Here is an 18,245-nt window from a genome sequence, read left to right as displayed (position 1 = left end):
ACTTCAGGTGTTCTATCGTATTCCTCTGCCTGTAATCCTTTGCCCCCAGGCATCCATGGGTTTGTAGTCCCCCTGAAATGTTTACATGCTGTGACCCTTCACAGCCTTCTGCAGCTTCCAGCCTGAGGTCCAAACTATGCCAACATTTTCTGTCTGATCTCCAAGTCAGGTGAGACAGAAACTAGTCCCCTGGGGAGCCTACAGACAGCCCAGGACATTGCAAACAAGTTCCATCTTGCTCCTTCTGTCCTCAGGGAGGGAACTGGAAATAGGGATGCGTCCTTTTGACTGCACCATGCTACGCCAGGGAGGGGGTGGGACAAAGGTGATCGAAACCATGGAATCTCCTACCATTTTGAACATGTCTTTTTCTTGATTGGGTATTCACTCATTTGCTTAAACATTTCACTTGTTTCCAGAGCTCCTGTAAAGTTATTTCAGTCAGCGTGCAGTTGTTTGTTTGGTGTTTCCATAGGGGAACGAGGGCCTGGCGCTTCCTACTCCCTGTCTTACTGACACCACTCAATTATATACCAAACCTTTTGAGACTTGCGCTTTCTAATGGGTTGTTTTGCTATAATTGGCAGTAAGTGTGGTGACATTAGCTAGTACAGTTCCCACTGCACACTCAGCTTCTGATTGTTCTCTCTTTTCCCAGTACAAGCACGGAGGACCCATCATTGCTGTGCAGGTGGAGAATGAGTATGGTTCCTACAACAGAGACCCTGCCTACATGCCTTACGTCAAGAAGGTAAGAGTCAACTTGGGTCACCTCTTCGTGGGGTGTTCTGGGCTCTGGTGCAGTGTGAGGGTCTGATGTCACCCAGCACCATTTATTAATTGGTGAATCTTTTCTCCAGACCTTTATTCCAACAGGGTCCTCACTTATTTGCCCTCTGTTGGCTGAGTTTAATGGGGATCGCAGTACATACAGGGCTGAGAGTAATGGAACTACCTTGATTGAGGGCGATGGCTGGAGGCCTTCCTGGAGGGGTGGGTTGCTCCTCTCACTCCAGCACCCAAAGCAGCGGCCCCACTGTCAGCTGCACATTGGCTTCATCTGGGGAATCGTTTAAACTCACTGTGCCCAGGCCATATGCCATCCCATTAACTCAGGGTCTTGGGGGTGGAGCTCAGACATCTGATTCCAGCGTGTGGGTGGCTGGGAGCCCTTGACTGTGTGTCAGAGCAGGGAGGGGCAGGCCCAGGGCAACACTTAGAAGAACAGGCTTCTGCTCAGAGGTGGTTCCTGTCACTTGGTGAATGAGACCTGGAATAAATTGCATTCATTTTTCTAAACCCCCACTTCCTCTTCTGTGCAGCTGGGGTAACGAGAGGATTTGCCTCTCCACATTGTGCGTGTAGTGAGGTTGCAGACGCAGTGCCGTTCCAGCATCCAGTGAGCAGTCAGTAAACAGGACCGTGATGTTATCAGCAACACCGGTGTTTTGTGCTTGGAAGGGTCGGCACCCGTGTGAGGTGAGGAAGCTTTAAGTGGCCTCAGTAACTCCACTAATTTAATTAGAGCTGCTCCGGCCCCTGGTGTCCTGGGTGGCATCCCTTCTGCTGTCACAGGCAGAGTTGTGTCCATCTGGAATTCCTTTAGTCCCTGCAGATGGCTTGTAGGTTCTTACCCACTCTCCCCTGCCCCCCACGCCCCCGCAGAAGCCCCCGGTGTAGGGGCAAGGCTGTCTCTGGGGAGGGTGGTGTTCCTGAAGCTGGATGGGGAGAGATCAGTCCTGACGGTCAGGCCCTGTCACACTCTGGCCTCCTCCTTGGGGTTGGCTGGAAGGAGCCCGGCCAGGGCTCAGGCCAGGAGGGCATCTACTGCCCCAGCACAGACCCCGAGACTCTCCTGGGCTGGGCTTCCCCAGCAGGTGCTCACTGAATCTCTGGGCTGCAGAGAAGGAAGCTGCCCTGCTGGGGACGGGGGCAGCCCCGCAGAGACCTCCCCTGCGCAGTCGTGACTCTGGTGTCTGGGAAGGGGTGCATGTGAGACAGGCGGACAAAGGGACGCCTCTGTGGTCGCAGATGGACGGCCTGTCAGAGCCGCTCAGCAGAAGACTGCAGGGCTCCGGGTGGAGGGGCCGGGACCCCAGGGCAGCCCACCCCTCCCTGCGTTGGTCCTTGCTGCAGCCATGCTCCCGGGGAGTTGGGAGGGGCGCCTTGGAGGGTGCGGATCACAGGAGGAAACCGCAGCGCGTTTCGCGCATTCCGCGCGTGGTGCTGGGGCCGACCGGCATCCTTCCCCGGGAGTGGCGGCCGCGGCTCAGGAGCCGCGGCCATCATCACTGAAGACCCTGAGTCGTGCGTAGCTTCTTCGGGGCCCTGCAGATGTGGCGCTGTCTGCATAGGACGGCCATGGGCAGGGCACTTTGCCCTCTGAGCCTTAGGGTCTCCACGCGCACAGCAGAGGCGGGAGCGTCCTTGTCTTGGCCCTGTGGGGAAGCAGTGAGGTGGTCGGCACAGCCCAGCTCTGCCTGGCGGGTGGCGGGTGCTCGGGGGCAGCGACTGTCCCTCGCGGTGCAGGCGGTCAGTCTGTGCCCCTAGGAGATGGACATTGTCAAGTTGTGTTCCCCCCACCCCCCAATGCCGTGCACAGGGGGGCCTGAGCAGGGTCTGCTGAGCATCGGCGACAGGCTGGCTGCTTCGATCCTGCACTGGCCTCCCCCGACTGAAGTCCTGAGAATAAAGGCCTCTCTGCTGCGTCCTCACGGCCTCCGGGCAGATGGGAGCCTTAGTCACTGCTCACTGCCTCACCTCTTTCCAAAGGAGTTTGGTTGAAATAAGCAGTCTTGTCATAATACCTGAGGAAGAAGTGTCAGGAAGGTGCCCTTGCTGGGGTTTCAGGTCCGCAGGCCCCAGGCCCCATGCGGAGCCCAACGGGGATGGACCGGCTCAGGTGCGCACCTGCCCGCCAGCTCTGGACGCTGCAGCCCTTGTCTCTGAGCCTCCTCACCCTGCAGTGAAATGTCAGGTGTGAGGCTGACCAGGATGGCCTATGCAAGGGGCTTGCGGGGACGCCCGCATGATGGTGATTGTTCCTGAGCCGTGGCTGCCGCTCCCGGGGAAGGACGCCGGTCGGCCCCAGCACCACGCGCATTCCTGCTGCGGTTTCCTCCTGTGATTTGCACCCTCCAAGGCGCCTCTCCCATCTCCCCGGGTGCATGGCTGCAGCGAGGCCCAACGCAGGGAGGGGTGGGCTGCCCTGGGGGTCCCGGCCCCTCCATGCGGAGCCCTTCAGTCTTCTGCCTGGCGGCCTTGCCAAGTGGCTCTGACAGGCCGTCTATCCGGGACCAGCAGCCAGCTGCCCAGCGCCCCTCGGGCCTGACAGCCAGCCACGCGGTGGGAGCTCAGTGTGTGATGTGGCAGGAGGTTTGAGGGACAACAGGTTGGCTCATCTCACTCCCCCACAGGCCCTGGAGGACCGGGGAATCGTGGAGCTGCTCTTGACCTCAGACAACAAGGACGGCCTGAGCAGGGGGATTATGGACGGAGGTACCTGCCTGGAGGCTGTGTGCAGGGATGGGGACAGGGGACGGGACGGCGGCCTGGCCTGGCTGTGCTCCCTGGATAGCCTTAGCCACAAAGGAGTCTCTGATGCCTGTTCTCCTGCGTGCGTGGGGCTGGGCCCCAAAGCTCAGGGCCTCAGGGCTGGAGGGGCTGCGAGAGGTGGGCTTGCGTAGCCGAGTCGCTGAGCACCAGGGACGCTCAGGGCCCTGCAGGACACGGGGCAGCGGAGTGGGCATCGGACACGGTCCTACAAAGAGGGCCGGGCAGACCAAGTGCCGGGTGTCCCGTGGGGACAGCTCGCTCAAGTCCTGCCCGGGGCTGCGCAGCCCACAGCGCCGGCCGGTCATCTGGGTGGCGGTGTCCGGGGGTGAGCGCGTGGCTCTCGTCCCGCGTCCCCGTGCCCCTGCTCCGCCTCTCTCCCTGTTGCTGTGGACGCCCCCACCTGGCACCGCTTCCAGGTCAGACACCCCCACCTGGAGCGAAGCCCTTTCTCCTTCTGCCCTGCCCACGTCACCCGATTTCCCTGCCCTGGGTCCTTCCCGCCCGCACACGCCTGTGTAGCTGTTTCCTCCTGAGAAGCCCCCCGGCCCGTTCCCCGCAAAGCTGTCTCTCTATCCCCACTCTCCCCGCGTCCACGCTCACTGGCTCCCCGGCCCCTTTCCTGCTGTCTTAGGTCCTGTGATCATCTCTCCGCTGACACCACCCTTTGCAGGGTCACAGTGACCTCCACCTGACACATTTAAGTTGTCGTGCTCATCACCTCTGACCCGTCTGATGGGGCCTTTGGTCCCTTTTCTTCTCACTGGCGGTCTGGGGCACCATTTCTCCGACCTTGACCTCGGGCAGCTCGGGCAGCTCGCTGTGTCCTGTTCTCCCGAAAAGTTTCCCGTCATGTCCACGCGGTGGCGCTGTGTCCCCGTGGCGGCTTCCAAGGCTCCCCGCGGTCCGCCTGTCAGGGTCGGGTCAGGGCCTGGGAGGGGCTGTGGGGCTTGAGTCCTGCGGGCGGGACCCTCTGGAGGCGGGAGCACGTTTCAGTCGCGGTGTCCGCAAAGGGGGCCTCCTGGGCTTCTGGTCCCCACGCCCCGTCCACCGCAGGCCCTGCCTCTCACCTCGACCCCGGCCCCTGCCCCACGCCTGCCACCTGGATTGACTTTGTTCAATTAGTTAAAAATGTGATTACAGGAAGGCTTTCACAAGGTGTGGAATTAAAACCTTAGAGATGCTTATGAAGAAGCCTCGCCTGCCCAGGAGTGACCATTCTGAGCTGTAGCGTTCCCTCCTGGCTCTTCCTCCATGACTGTAAATACCACGACGCCCAGAGAGCTCTGTACTTAGGGACGTAAAACACTTGTTCCGGTTGAGGGCTCAGGTCTCTCCTGCCACCCTCGCCCCATGGCTTTCCTGGGGCAGGCCCCCCCCTCACGCCCCCCGCCCTCCCCAGCCCTCATGGACGCGATGCTTGGGGCCTGCGTTGCGCTGGGCGCTGCGACCGTTGTTCTGGACAGTGTGGTCGACTCGCTTCCAGTGTAGTTATCTCATTGGTTTAACTTTCCTTTTAAGTTCTTTTCTGTCCCTCCTTCTCCTTGTCTCTCTCTTAAACAAACACTTTATCAACAGCTTCCAAACCCCCATCATGGTGTTTTTAGGCGCCTCTGTGTGTCGGATTCTGATCCAGTCCAATGGCACCGGCGCCCCACTGTCCCCAGCCTGATGGCAGCCCGGGTCCCCTGGAGTCCCACGTCCTGGGACGTTGAAGCTGTCGTCCTGTCGTTTTCTGCGATCCGCTGTCGCTGCCAGAGGACGAACACGTCCTGTTGTGGGATTCGGGTTCAGGGTGTCTCTGAGGGACTCGCCCCTTCGCGGATCTGACCTGGACAGTGTGATGCTTGTGGTGGCCTCTCCCTGCTGTGCTGTCCTGTCTCCTCTCTGCTTTGCTTGTTTCCTTCTACTTTCTGGGTGACCGCCTCAACTTTCTTCCCCCAGTCCTTCTGTTTCCTGCATCACGTTCTTCGTGGAGACATTTCTTTACTCACAGCGTACTTGCCAGCAGCTGTGACCAGTGGTCCCCGCTGTGGGGAGCCAGGAGTGGGGCTGGGAGGGCTGTCTTTCGTGGGATTGACTCCGGAGGGGAGCCCTTTGGGCCGTCATGGCCGGTATCTGGGGGCAGGAAGGGGCAGGAACCGCCTCCTGAGCTGTCCTCGTCCCGTAGGCCCTGGTGCCCGGGGCTGCTGTGCTTGGCTTTCCTGGGGGGCTGGCCACGGGGCGGTGGGGAGGCTGGAGGGGGGCAGGAGGCAGGGTCCGCGGGAGGCCTTGGGCTGGGGTGGGTGGGTGACCTCTGCTCCCACAGGCTGGTTACAGGCCCCCAGACCCTTTTCAAGCTCCCAAGGTGAATCGTGGCCTCTGCTGTGTCTCCCGCCCCGTTCGTTCTCCCTGTGGCCGCCACCTCCTTCACCTGTGTTCGCCGGGCTGTCGGGGGTGTGGGGGGGAGGGATGGGAGCAGGTGCGCTGGGCTCCGAGGTTTCTTCTGCCAGGTTGGTTCAGACCGGCCCCCTGTCTTCAGGGGTCTCCACTTTAGGTGAGGAGGGTCTGGATGTGGGGTACCCACATCGGGTGGGCCTGCTCCCCGGCGCTGTGACCTTGAGGCAAGTTGTTTGGCCTCCCGGAGCCCCCGCTGCCGTTTGTTTGTCTCTAATCACTGGTGATCGGGGCTCGGGTCTGACAGGAGGGCGTCAGGGTGGCTGGGCGGCAGGCTGGTCCAGTGACCATCCCACCTTCCCAGGTGCAGCAGAGCTCAGGCCCGGGCATGCGAGACCCCCCGTCCAGGCACAGGAAGCAGGCGAGGAGCCTCAGAGCCAACTTCTGCTCCAGGGTCGGCCACGTCCATGGCCGTGGGCAACACATAGCACATCTTTCTCGGGCGTACCTCTCCCTGGTGGAAAGCCATGGAAAATATTGCTGGGGTGGGACAGAAAACTAGCTCTCATCTGAGATGTGAAAGGGGAATCTTCGCTTAGATCGTCACCCAGTGCCGGAGGCCGGAGGTGCAAAGTAAAGATCAGACTCCGGGCTCCTGCAAGGAGTAATTAACAGAAATGCACACTCTAGTTGTAAAAATTCCATAAATCGAGCACAGATGCTTAGCAAGTGGATCTCTGTGAGGTCTGTGCTGAGTGGTGGAATTTCCAAGATGATCCGGCTAAGTCTCCTAGTGTCAGAGGAACTAAACTCTGGTTGGAGGTGGAAGATGGTGTCAAGATTAATTTATTTGCAGGTGAGTTGAGAATGGTCAGGGGAATTCTGAGTCCTCCTGGCTTTTGGGTGATAGCTGTTCTCTCTTCGCCTTTCCACCTGCAGTGCTAGCCACCATCAACTTAACAGTCACAACACGAGCTGCAGTTTTTAACCACCTTTCTGCTGAGTGTCCAGGTGAGTCAGGAGGTGAGCTGAGCCGAGCCTGGGTGTCAGGAGCTTAGCTGGGCCAGGGGGCCTCTGGGCCCAGCCTTGCAGCTCTCAGCCCCCCTTCCCCCTGCACGGCCCATGCCGCACCCGCGTGGCCTGCCCCTGGCGACGGAAGCGGTGTGACGGTTGCTCTGAGGGGTCGCTGTGTCAGCTGGTGCTTGGAGGTGGTTTCCAGCTCCTGAGAAGGGGCCCTTTCTGAAGCTGTAGGCGGGTGTGCTCCCAGAGGCCTCTTTACTAGAGTTCTGTGGACTCGGCTGGCCCCAGATGGGCTCAGTGTGGGCCCTGGGGATTGAGGGGAGAGACACGTCCCTGCCCTGTGTCTGACCTTCACTGGTCAGGCTGCTCTGGGCCCAGGACTGCTGTCACCTGCCAGACGGGGGCCTGGTCCGCCCAGGCCAGAGGAGAGAGGCGCGTCGGATGTATCTCAGCATCCATGGGGCTGGTGGGAACTTGCAGTGAAGTCCTGTTTTGTTGATTTCTCCTCTCCCCTAAGGGGAGAGAAGGTCCAGCTGAGGCAGCCCATTGGCAGCATGGAGGCCGCCTTCACCCTGTGTTGTGTACGGGGCCTGGATGCCGCCCTGAGGCCTGTACCCGGCAGGGATGTTGGAGGGTTCGCTCCCCCCACCCCGAGAATAGATGCCGGTGGGGGTGGTGGGGTGCCTCCCGTTCCAGCTACTCCTTTTTTAGAGCAGAGGTGGCGTCCAGAGGCTCGGCCGCAGGAGGCCCCCAGGGCAGTGTGAAGCCCCCAGGGCTGAGGGCCACCATGTGCTGCTTAGAGGGACGGGAAGGGGGTGCCCAGGAGGAAGCAGGATGGGGGGGCCCGGCGGGCTGCTCAGCAGACTGGGGGCGACAGCGTGCAGGTGGGTAAAGGCCCAGCCCCCTCCCTCCTTCCCGCGCCCTGTACCGTGCTTGCTGGGCGTGGGTCCGCGACCACAGGGTCTCTGCCCTCGGGGAGTTTGTGACCCACTTGGAAGAGACGTGTTAGGTACGTAGTTGCCCAGGATCTGAGGGGGGTCGTCCTTGATGTTGTCCAGGACAAGGACGGTGCTGTGACCCTCAGCTTCTCTTCCCTCTTCTGTGAAGTGGGGATAGTGCTGGCACCTACTCGTAGGGCCGTATGAGGGTCAAAGGGATGATGTTTGGAGAGCCCCCAGAACACCCATGCTCCCCACGGGCGCCTGCAGAGTCGTCCGTGGAGAGGTGGCCCCAGGCTGGCTGGCCTGTCCATAGCGCCCGTGGCCACCGGCCTCTCTCCCGCTGCTCAGCCACGTGTTTTCCTCCAAGAAGGGGCCGTGGACTTGTCCCTGTTCAGATCAGAGGCCCCTGCAGATGGTCACTGGTGGCCCTGCTCCGCTTCACTCAGGGTGTCCGGCTGTGCCTTGCCGGCCCGGCCCGTGTCCAGTGACGGGAGCCTGGATGCGGGTGTCTCTGGGCGCTTCCCAGGGCCAGGCAGCGTGTGCTGAGGGCTCCAGGTGCCTCATCTCATGTGACTGTCCCAGTAGCCACGTGACTGGCCTCCGTGTAGCCGTTTTACAGTTGAGGACACAGACTCCAGGACGGTGTCCCCCGGCAGTGGCAGGTCAGGGCACGTAGCACAGGCGGTGCCGAGCCAGCCCTGAGCCACGGTGACCTGGGCCGTTTGGTGGACGGCTCAGCCCAGCCCTCAGGTGGGCCCCTCCTGGCACTGGAAGCTGCTGACCTGTGTGATGTAGTGACGCTCTTTAGTGACCCAAATGTGGTACGAGTGTCCCCTCGGGAGGTAGGCAGCCCTAAGAAAACCAAGCCCCGGGCCTTGCTAGAAAATCGCCGTGACTTACGTGGCCTCTCCCATGGCGTGTTTGGGACCTTCTGCTCAACAGACCCTGAATCTGCTGCCCCCTGGGTGGGGCGGTGATGCTCTGTGTGCCTTGGCCCCGGACGCCAGGCCGACAGCCACAGGGGGTGCTCGGGGCGGGAGGAAGGCTCTGTGGCGCGGAAGCTGCGGGGCCGCCGTCGGGGCAGCACCTCCCCTGCTGCTTCTGTGCACGTGGGCAGAGCGGAGCTGGGCCTGGGCATGGCTGCTGCGTCCTGGGGGCAGTCTTGTGCAGCCTCAGGGTGCCGAAGCAGTGTTAGACCTTCGAGCGTCCTGGCCGAGGCTGGGGGGCCGGGCTGCAGAGCCCGCACTGTGGTAGCTGGAACGCTCTCATGTTCTGGTCCAGTTTTGCATACTTCTGTTGAAACCAAGCTAGACCCGGGAGCGGGGCCGCTGCATAGCCCCCTGACTCCTCCGGCCAGACGGACGCAGCATCTGAGGGTCTGTGTCCATGGTGTGGCTCTCAGAGATGGGGTTTCCCCGATAGAACATCCTCCTGCCCTGAAGAGGACGCACGGGGCTTGATCAGCAAGCCGCTGTCAGGACTGCAGGTCAGGTGCTGCGTTCTTGAGAAAGCTCACCTTGGGCAGGTCCCCGGGTTCCCCGCCAGCGCCGCACGCAGCACCGAAACCACATTAAGGCCTCGGGCCTGCCGTGCCCACTTTGGTAGCTCCATCCACCCCCTGCCACGTGGCGGCCGCATGTGGAGGACGAGCCAGTGCGGGTGCATTGGGGGCTCCCCTGTGCTCTGCTGGCAGCGGCCTCGAAGGCCAGGTGTGCAGTCAGGGAAGGGTTGGGAGGACGGAGGTGCCGGCTAACTTCTCACTTTGTGGTGCGCAGGGCGTCCAGCCCAGGATGGTGATGGAGTGTTGGACGGGCTGGTGTGACTCGTGGGGCAGTCCCCACAGCATCCTGGATTCTGCAGGTGGGTGCTTGTGGGGCCCCCGTCCAGCATGTGTGCTGGCCTCAGATGCAGGAATAAGTTCCAAATAAGGTGCTAATCCATGTGAATTAGCTGAGGGTGTGGGGCTCTGGGAGTCTCTGCGTGGACAGTCAGCCCTGAGCGTCCAGAGCTGTTTGTCTTGACAGGGGACACGAGCGGTCAGACACGGCTTTGGGGTGTCTCTATAATTGCTCTGGAGTAATGCATGCCAATCGCAAACGTCTAGCCAATGCAGGACGTGTATAAAGGAGAAATAAAAACCCCGGAGCCCAGAGCAGACGTTTCGATGTGTGTAGTGTGGGCACCCTCTGTCTCTCTGTCTGCCGCCCCGGGTGCACGTGCAGGTAGAGGTGTGGGCAGGTGTGGGCAGGTGAGGGTGTGTCTGCTCCACCTGCCTGTTCCAGTGAGACACGCGGAAGCCCAGCTGCCTACACTGTGAGGTGTGGATTCCAGCCCTGTTCTAGAGAATGCAGAGAACCCCGTTGGGCTGGTGTCGTACCCACGATCGCTTATTGATGAGGACCTGGGTGCTTCCAGGGTCTGTGTTCACGGACCCCGTGCAGCGGGCGATCCTGCGCGTCAGTTTGGCTCACCTGGCGTGTTTCCCTGCGATAAGTTCCCGGCAGTAGCCCTTCTTCCTCCACGCGGGTTTGATCTGTGTTAACTAAACTGCCCTCCAGGAAGAGGACGATGCTCCCTCCCCTGTTACACGAGATGCCCATCCCCTCAGGTTCATCAACGCCGAGTGTTAAATGATTCCCCTCAGGTTCATCAACGCCGAGTGTTAAATGATGTCAGCGTTTGCTGTCTGATAGGTCCTTGTGTAGGTCTCATTTCTTTGACCAATGCCGGGGTTTTAAACTCTGTATAGATATTTATTAACCATTCATATTCCTCCTCCGCTGTTTCTGTCTGTGTCATGGGCTCATTTTCCAGTCCAGGTGGGGCAAGGAGGTGGTCAGAACCGTGTCTCTAATTAGGTCTCGCTAACTGAGCCAGGTGGGCCTGAGCCGCAGCCCGTGTGAGGTGCAGACTCGCCTGGGACTTGAAAGCAGCTGGAAGCCGGGCTCTGGGGCTGGGGTCCCGTCCTCCCGCCATGCACTGCGGTTGGGTTTAGGGAGACCTAAGGACGGAGCTGTGAGGGGGACCCTGAGCGGGGACCGGGCTCACGGCGTTCCAGGCGCCAGCTCTGCGCACCCTTCTCCTCCCACAGAGGGTTTGAAAACCGTGTCGGCCATCATCAACGCTGGCTCATCCGCCCACCTGTCCATGTTCCACGGTGGCACCAACTTCGGCTTCATCGGTGGAGCCGTGCACTTCCAGGACTATAAGTCCGATGTCACCAGCTACGGCAAGTACCCCTGACGTGGCGCCCCACGCCTGTGCCTGGGCTCTCGCGGGGCATCCCTCGGGGACAGTGGCTGGCACCTCTAATGTGAAGGCAAGGTTTTGTCCGTCACTTTTAAGCTGCCAGGGCCGTAGGCGACAAGCCAGCTGACGTGCCTGGGCCTTTGGATGCCAGCTGGGGAGGGGAGGGGGGCCCAGGCCGGGAGGGAAGGCCCTCAGGTGGGGGTAGCCCCTCCCCTCCTCAGGGCCTTGGGATGAGGTCACCCTGGCCCCTTGCCTGGAATGTAGGGTCTGGGCAGTTTGGGGGCATTCGGTAGTGTCTAGCACGTGTGGTATTTTGACTGACAGCTCACATCAAGTGTTCTGCCTCCCAAATTGCTGGGGCGAGGACCCTGCTGCCCCACCAGCTCCTCCTGTCTCTCTTTGCCTCCACAATGCTGTCCTGGGGGCTGAGGCCTGTGACACGGCTAGTGTCTTGCAGACTATGATGCGGTGCTGACGGAGGCCGGGGATTACACGGCCAAGTACACAGGGCTCCAGGAGTTCTTCGGCTCTGTCTCAGGTAGTTGCACGCGCAGGCGCAGGCCCAGCTGGGCACCGGCTGGCTGTTGCTCTGAGACCCCAGGAGACTTGCTTCTTCTGCCCTCAACCCCTCACCCCCCGCCTCAGCCCCAGGTGATGCATGTGCAGGAACGAGGACGGGCAGGTCTGAGCGACTGTTCTCATCCCAGTTGGGGTCTTGCCGCTTCACTTTCTCCTGGGTGTCAAGGTTCCTGAGGATGTGAGCAAGCCCCTGCCTACCTGCCTCCTGGCCTCGTCTTCCTGGCGGGGTCTCGGCGGGCTGGGAAGGGCCTGTTCTGCTGGGCTGGGGCAGGAGCTGGGGCCGGGGGGGGTGGCGCTGGAGGCACGACTGTTGGGGTTCTTTGGGGACGACTCTGCCATCTGCTTGTGTTGCAGGGCCCCCACTTCCTGCCCCACCTGACCTTCTTCCCAAGACGGCGTATGAGCCAGTGATGCCAGCTTTATACCTGTCCCTGTGGGACGCCCTGCCCTACCTGGAGGAGGTGCGTGCTGCTGGCGGAACGGGCTGGCCCAGAGGAAGCGCCACCGCCTTGGGCTCCACTCCCCAACCTTAGAGCTCAGAGGAAAGAGGACAAACGCACGTGGGGGAGAAGCAGGAGGGACGAAGGGAACCAGAGGAGGAGCTGGTAGCACAGCAGGCAGTAGGCAGAGAGGAGGGAGGAGGCTGGGCGCATTCCCCAGCGCCAGCTCAGGGCTGCCGTGGTGCAGAGATGACACTGGTCACAAAGCGCCGAGGCCACCGTGCGTAGCCTGCCTTCTGTCCTTATCACGTGCCCTCCGTCGCTGTCCCCGAGAACCTGGAGAGCCTTGCAGACTGTGACGAGAAACCAAATTCAGGATTGTGGAGCTTGACTGTGTAATAGAAGTCAAATAGAGAAAACGTTCCACCCCCGCGTGCTGACCCCCGTGGGGGCTGCCGGCTCCCCGCGCCCCCAGAAGGCGAGGCCGCCTTTCTGTGCTGAGCCTCTGCCTCCCGTCTCGTGTCTGTGCAGCCGGTCACCTCGGGAGAAGCCGGTCAACATGGAGAACCTCCCGATAAATGGGGGAAACGGGCAGTCTTTTGGATACACGCTGTACGAGACCACCATCACCTCTGCTGGCATCCTCAGTGCCTATGTGCGGGACCAGGGACAGGTAGGGGCGACCCTCTGAACCGCCGTGACCCACCGCACACCAGACCCCTCCCCTGAGGCTCTCATGTGCAGCACCCGTGTGCGGAGATGGCCCATCCCCGCCGGCCGTGCTGCCCACTGGAACCTGGGGCCTTCGTTTCCCCCCGGCCCCTGTGCCATCACCTCTGAGCGCTCGGCAGGGACCCCCACGCCTCCCCCCTGCTGACACGGGGGGGTCTTGTCTGCTCCTCTGGCCGGTGTTTGTGAACACGGTCTCCATAGGGTTCCTGGACTATAAGAGGGAGAAGGTTGTCATCCCCTCGATCCAGGTTTGTCCCCGGGGTTGGGAGGCTGGTGCCAGGCGCCTCCTGGGCAGGTGTGGCGGGAGGCCTGGAGGGAGGCCTGGACGAGGGGCTGCTCAGCCGCAGAGCTGGGGGTGGGCATGGCTTTCTGATGAGCAGGGACCCCCAGCCCGTCCTCAGAGTTCAGGGAGGACTGGGCTCCACAGCTGTGAGCCGGTGGTTGGGAATCAGGCTTCGTCAGCGCCCTCTGCTCCCAGCAGGGGTTCACGATGCTGAGGATCTTGGTGGAGCATCGCGGGCGAGTCAACTACGGGACTAATATTGACGATCAGCGCAAAGGTGGGTCACAGCACACGCGTGGCTGTCCCTTCTCCACAGCAGCACCTGCAGGTCATGGAGGCTGATGCTATAGGTGGGGCCATGGGGGCCCATCGCGGGGAGGTGGGTCCTGGAGGCCCCTTGGAGGGAGGTGGGGTCATGGAGGCCACCGGAGGGAGGTGGGTCCCGGAGGCCACTGGATGGAGGTGGGTCCCGGAGGCCAGTGGACGGATGTGGGGTCATGGAGGCCCCTGGAGGGAGGTGGGGTCATGGAGGCCACTGGACGGATGTGGGGTCATGGAGGCCCCTGGAGGGAGGTGGGTCCCGGAGGCCCCTTGGAGGGAGGTGGCGTAGGACCCGTGCCTTCTTGGTTCTTCACACTGAGTTTCTTTTTGATCCACCTTGGAAACCTCTGGGTGACCTCCTTTGTGGTGGGGAGGAGGGTACAGGACGTACGTGAACAGCATGCTCTTGGTGGCCCTCCCCGCGGGAATATCCCACCGGGCTCTCTAAACCTCTGCTTGAACTTGCCTCTTTCTCATCATTTATCAAAATGTGGGTGGTTTTATGTAAGTTAGGAAATAGGATCTCAGACAATAAATCCTACCCTGGAGCAAGCCTGGTGGCCTCCTAGCTCTCGTGGCTGTTTGCTTTTGTCACCTCGGGGAAGTGATGTGGCCCAGCCCCGGGGACTTCCTGTGTCCTGGGGATGTGCCCCTCCAGAAGGGCCTTGGTGTGCTTCCGCTCCCCCCCCCGAAAGCCCCCCGAGTTCCTCCCTAGGTCTCAGCTTCTTCCCTTAGGAGCTCGTGGTGCTGGCCGCCCTCACTTCCTCTGTTCTCCTGGGGGCAGAGAGCATGGCAGCCTGCCCAGTCGCAGGCCCTGCCGGGGGTATGCAGTCCTGTCCTCTGGAAGGGTTCAGTGTTCACAAGTCACAGACCTCCTGTCCAGAGCCGTGTGCACCCCCTACACCTGCACCTGCAGTTCAGGAGGGTCTGCAGCCCTCTGAACACCCCCAGCCTGTCTGGGTTCCCAATCTGGCGACTCAGCAGCTCTGTGACTGAGAGGATGCAGGACACCCAGTGGAACCCACCCCGAGGTGCTGGGAAGTCACTGTTCAAGTGTGTGCAGTGCCTTAGCCTTGGGCATCCTGGCCACGGTGGTGTCTGTTCACAATTTAAATACTTGAAAAAAAACCTTTAATGCTGGCTTGTGTAGAAGATTTCTGGCTGAGTTACTAGGTCTGTTTCGTCTGGGACTCCACTGAACAAACCTCGAAGCTAGGCTGGAGCCACTGTGACCTCTTGGAGGACTCCTTTCATGGTGTTGGAATTCTCAGCCCCCAAAAGGGAGCGTCCCCCTCCCAGGGGCCGGAGGCCGACACTGCCCTCGGGCGCCTCCTTCCCTGCACACTAGGGCCTGGCAGGTGCTGCTGTCACTTGCTCTCATGGCTTTGGGGCTGCAGGGAAAGGTTTTATGCGTGCAAAGAGCCCCCTAGGGGTGCTGGCCCTTCAGCAGGAGTCCTTTGTTGAACCTTCCAGAAACGTTCTGTGTATGTGCCCAGCCGGCGGGTCAGCCGTCCCCCCACCGTCGGCCTCGCTCAGTGTCTCTGCCTCGTCCCTACAGGTTTAATCGGAAATATCTATCTGAATGATTCTCCCCTGAAAAAGTTCAAAATCTACAGCCTGGATATGAAGAAGAGCTTCTTTCAGAGGTGGGTCCTGCCCTGCACAGCGTGGGAGCAGCTGGACGGCCTGCAGGAGAGCCAGGAGGCCCGAGGCTGCCCCAGGCTTGGTGCCCGCCCCACACCCCTCCGCCACGGCCTGAGAACCGGAGCCTGAGCGCTCCCCTGCTCCTCCGCCCGGCTGCCACTGCTGTGCCGGTTCACAGTGCGGGAAGGACCTGAGAAGGCGCCCCCCACCCCTCATCTTCTGTCCTGCCCATAGGTTCCACGCAGACAAGTGGAACCCTGTCCCTGACGTGCCCGTGTTCCCTGCTTTCTTCTTGGGGCCGCTGTTGGTCTCCCTCTCCCCCTGTGACACCTTTGTGAAGCTGGAGGTTTGTAGCCCCGCCTGCCAGGTGCTCTGGGCTCCGCTCCTTGGGCCCCCAGCCTGGTGCTTGGCCTCCTGGAGCCCCCCTACCACGTGTGCCCGGAGGGTCTCCGTCGTGGCCTCCCTGGGTGGGGGTGGGATCAGAGCAGAGGGACCACCTGGTGGGCTTCTCAGGTCCGGGCTCCGGTGGTCCGAGTGCCCTGCCGGGACTCAGCGCTAGAGGGAACGGGCTCTGGCGCTCCCCTCCCGGTACCGAGCGGCTGTTGGAACGAGTCTGGTCCCTGGGAAGCTGAGAGGAGAGCCCAGGGCCTGTGTGTGCCTCTGCCTCCCGTGTGACTGTAGGTTCGGTGGTTTATGTGGTCAACTAACACCTCCCCTCCTCTGCTTAAAGGGCTGGGAGAAGGGGGTTGTATTCACCGACGGCCAAAACCTTGGACGCTCCTGGAACATCGGGCCCCAGGAGACCCTCTACCTCCCAGGTGCCTGGTTGGACCAAGGCCTCAACCAGGTGGGAGCACTTTTCCTGGGACCCTTTCTCATCCCTGCCCTCCCTGTCTCACGGTGTTTCTCCGGGGGCCCTTGGTGGGCAGGAGAGGACAGAACCCGATCTGGCTCCGGGACAGACTGGCCGTGTCCCCAGGTCATTGTCTTCGAGGAGAAGAGGGCGGTCCGGTGATACAGTTCACGGAAACGCCCTGCCTGGGCCGACACCAGTACCTGAACTGAGCAGCCCCCAGGCCTCCTGGCAGGGCAACAGCAGGCCCTCCTGCCCACGGCTGCAGTCCAGACCCTCCCCTGCACAACCGGAGAAGCAGGTTGGGGGCGAGGGAGGGCCCCTCCCCGAAGAGCTTCCCGGCTCTGTGGCTGCTGCCGTCCACCTTCACTGCTCCCGCGGGTGGGATGGGGGGGTCTGGCTGGGACTGTCCCCCGTGGGGGTGAGTGGGGCACAGCTCCTGGACAGTCTGCTCGGAGTGTCCCCGTGGGCCCTGTTTCTGAGCCGGGGGGCGCGTCACCATTTGTGGAGGGTGGGGGCACCTGGGCCAGCCTTCTCCGCCATCCAGGGAGGAAGTCGGTGCGGTGGAGGGACCCCGGCCCCCTTCCACCCCGCTTGGATCGCCTCTGACGGTCAGGAATGCTGGGCCTTACCTCCCAAGACAGCATGTTTCCCTCTCATTCCACGAGGGGCAGTGCCAGCCCAGGAGGAGAGGCAGCTGCTCCGGAGGGTCCAGGAGGCTGTGGGCAGAAGGTGCGGTCGCAGGGGCCTGGGCAGGAGTATTGGGGTCCCGGGGCCCCCGCCCTGGGCCAGGCGGCGGGCCAGGGGCAGCCTTCCTTCCAGTTGTCCGTCCAGACCCCAGACAAGCCCCCACGGGATGAGTCCCGTGTTAGGGCTCAGGTTCGCTGCCTTGAATTGCTGTAAAGCCACAGAGTTGCATCTCATCCTCCTTGATGGTGTTTCTCTGACCCCGCTTGTGCCGGGCACACGCTAGCCCGGCCGTCGCCGTGTCAACGAAGACTCGGCTGTTGTGGTGTGGTGGGCAGGGTGGGGCCGTGTTGGGTGGCCAGGAGCGGCACGTGCGCTGGCCACAGTGCTGAGTCTGCCTCCCCAGCGACGTCTGGATCCTCCTGCCACAAACGGACGATCTCCATTCATAGTCCAAGTGGAAGAGCGGATTCCTCCGGGAGTGGGGACCGGGTGGGGAACAGCAGGCTGAGAGCCTCCCAGCAGCGCCCTCCTCCCCACGGCCGGGAGCCCGTGCTTGGCTCAGGAGGGGTCTGCACGGGGGCAGTGGTGCGCAGCCCCTGGGCCCAAAGAGTGGAGCCGGGTCAAGGGCAGACGGTCACAGGGGGCTGGGCCCAAGGGTCCCGCTGGGGGCAGAGAAGTGGAGCTTATTGAAGTGAACTTGGTGGACCATGGCTGGGGGTCCCAGTCCCTGATCTCGTCCAAACTCACCAGCTCTTCCTGTGCCGCCTTGAACGGGGAGCCCGGGGCTGGGCAGTGAGAGCGGGCTCTGTGGACGGGGCCAGCCTGGGCGCTGAGCCACCCTGCCTGATTTATGCCGCGTCCCATGAAGCGCGTGGGGGGCTTCTGCCGGGGAGTGTGCACGGAGCTTGGGTTTGGAAGACTCAGGGTGACGCCGTCTATGTGATGAAGAGTCCCCTGGCATTGCTTTTCCGCACCCACCTGCTCACAGACGTGCGGCCCTTCCTGGGTGAGGTCCCTGGGCCAACCTGCCTGCCCAGTGACCCCAGCTTCCTGTCCAAGCACCTTGGCAGGCAATGCCCTCCTCGTCACCCCGGCCTCCAGGTGCTGGGCATCTCAGGCTGCTCCCAGGCCGCCTCTGCCCTCACTCGGTGTGGAGGCCTCGCCCACGGGCCTTGACAGCAGTCTCCACACTCGTTCTCTCCCACGTTCATCCCCGTCGGGGCTCCAGGCACCACTGTCCACTCACCTCTCCTGTGAGTGTAACAAGCACATGACCCCAAACTTACTGTCACGTTGTCCCCGGCAGTCTGCCCGGAGCAGTGGACACAGTTCTGTTCTGTCTTGGGAACTCGTGGCTGTACTTGCACCTCACGTCCAGCCCATCAGCAAATTCCTGACCCGTGTCCAGAGCCCGCCCGCTGCCCTCTCATCAGGGCTGCGCCTCGTCCGACTCACCGTTGTCTCGGGCCACCTGCCCGTGTCCTGTTTGTTCGCAATACAGGAAGCGAGCGCTTCTTCTAAAAGGCCGGTTAGACTGGGTCCGTCCTCTGCTGCAAACCCTCCGA

At 61.8% G+C, this 18,245-nt stretch overlaps 1 protein-coding gene across 1 annotated transcript in view; it reads left to right on the top strand.

Moving 5' to 3' along the window:
• Window positions 1–16,345, top strand: part of GLB1L2 (galactosidase beta 1 like 2) — a 37,140-nt gene extending 20,795 nt beyond the window's left edge. Inside the window, 16 exon segments of the mRNA XM_073807953.1 lie at window positions 659–751; window positions 3,417–3,498; window positions 6,868–6,887; window positions 6,889–6,939; window positions 9,665–9,749; window positions 10,981–11,118; window positions 11,596–11,676; window positions 12,072–12,178; window positions 12,689–12,830; window positions 13,091–13,137; window positions 13,371–13,449; window positions 15,052–15,139; window positions 15,372–15,483; window positions 15,868–15,984; window positions 16,117–16,135; window positions 16,138–16,345. Coding sequence (XP_073664054.1) covers window positions 659–751; window positions 3,417–3,498; window positions 6,868–6,887; window positions 6,889–6,939; window positions 9,665–9,749; window positions 10,981–11,118; window positions 11,596–11,676; window positions 12,072–12,178; window positions 12,689–12,830; window positions 13,091–13,137; window positions 13,371–13,449; window positions 15,052–15,139; window positions 15,372–15,483; window positions 15,868–15,984; window positions 16,117–16,135; window positions 16,138–16,202 — 1,326 coding nt within the window. The 3' untranslated portion in view covers window positions 16,203–16,345.
• The last annotated feature ends 1,900 nt before the right edge of the window (window positions 16,346–18,245 follow it).

Source organism: Tursiops truncatus, chromosome 8 (genome assembly GCF_011762595.2).
Source record: "Tursiops truncatus isolate mTurTru1 chromosome 8, mTurTru1.mat.Y, whole genome shotgun sequence".
NCBI classification, from domain to species: domain Eukaryota; kingdom Metazoa; phylum Chordata; class Mammalia; order Artiodactyla; family Delphinidae; genus Tursiops; species Tursiops truncatus.
This window is presented reverse-complemented; position numbering and strand designations above follow the sequence as displayed.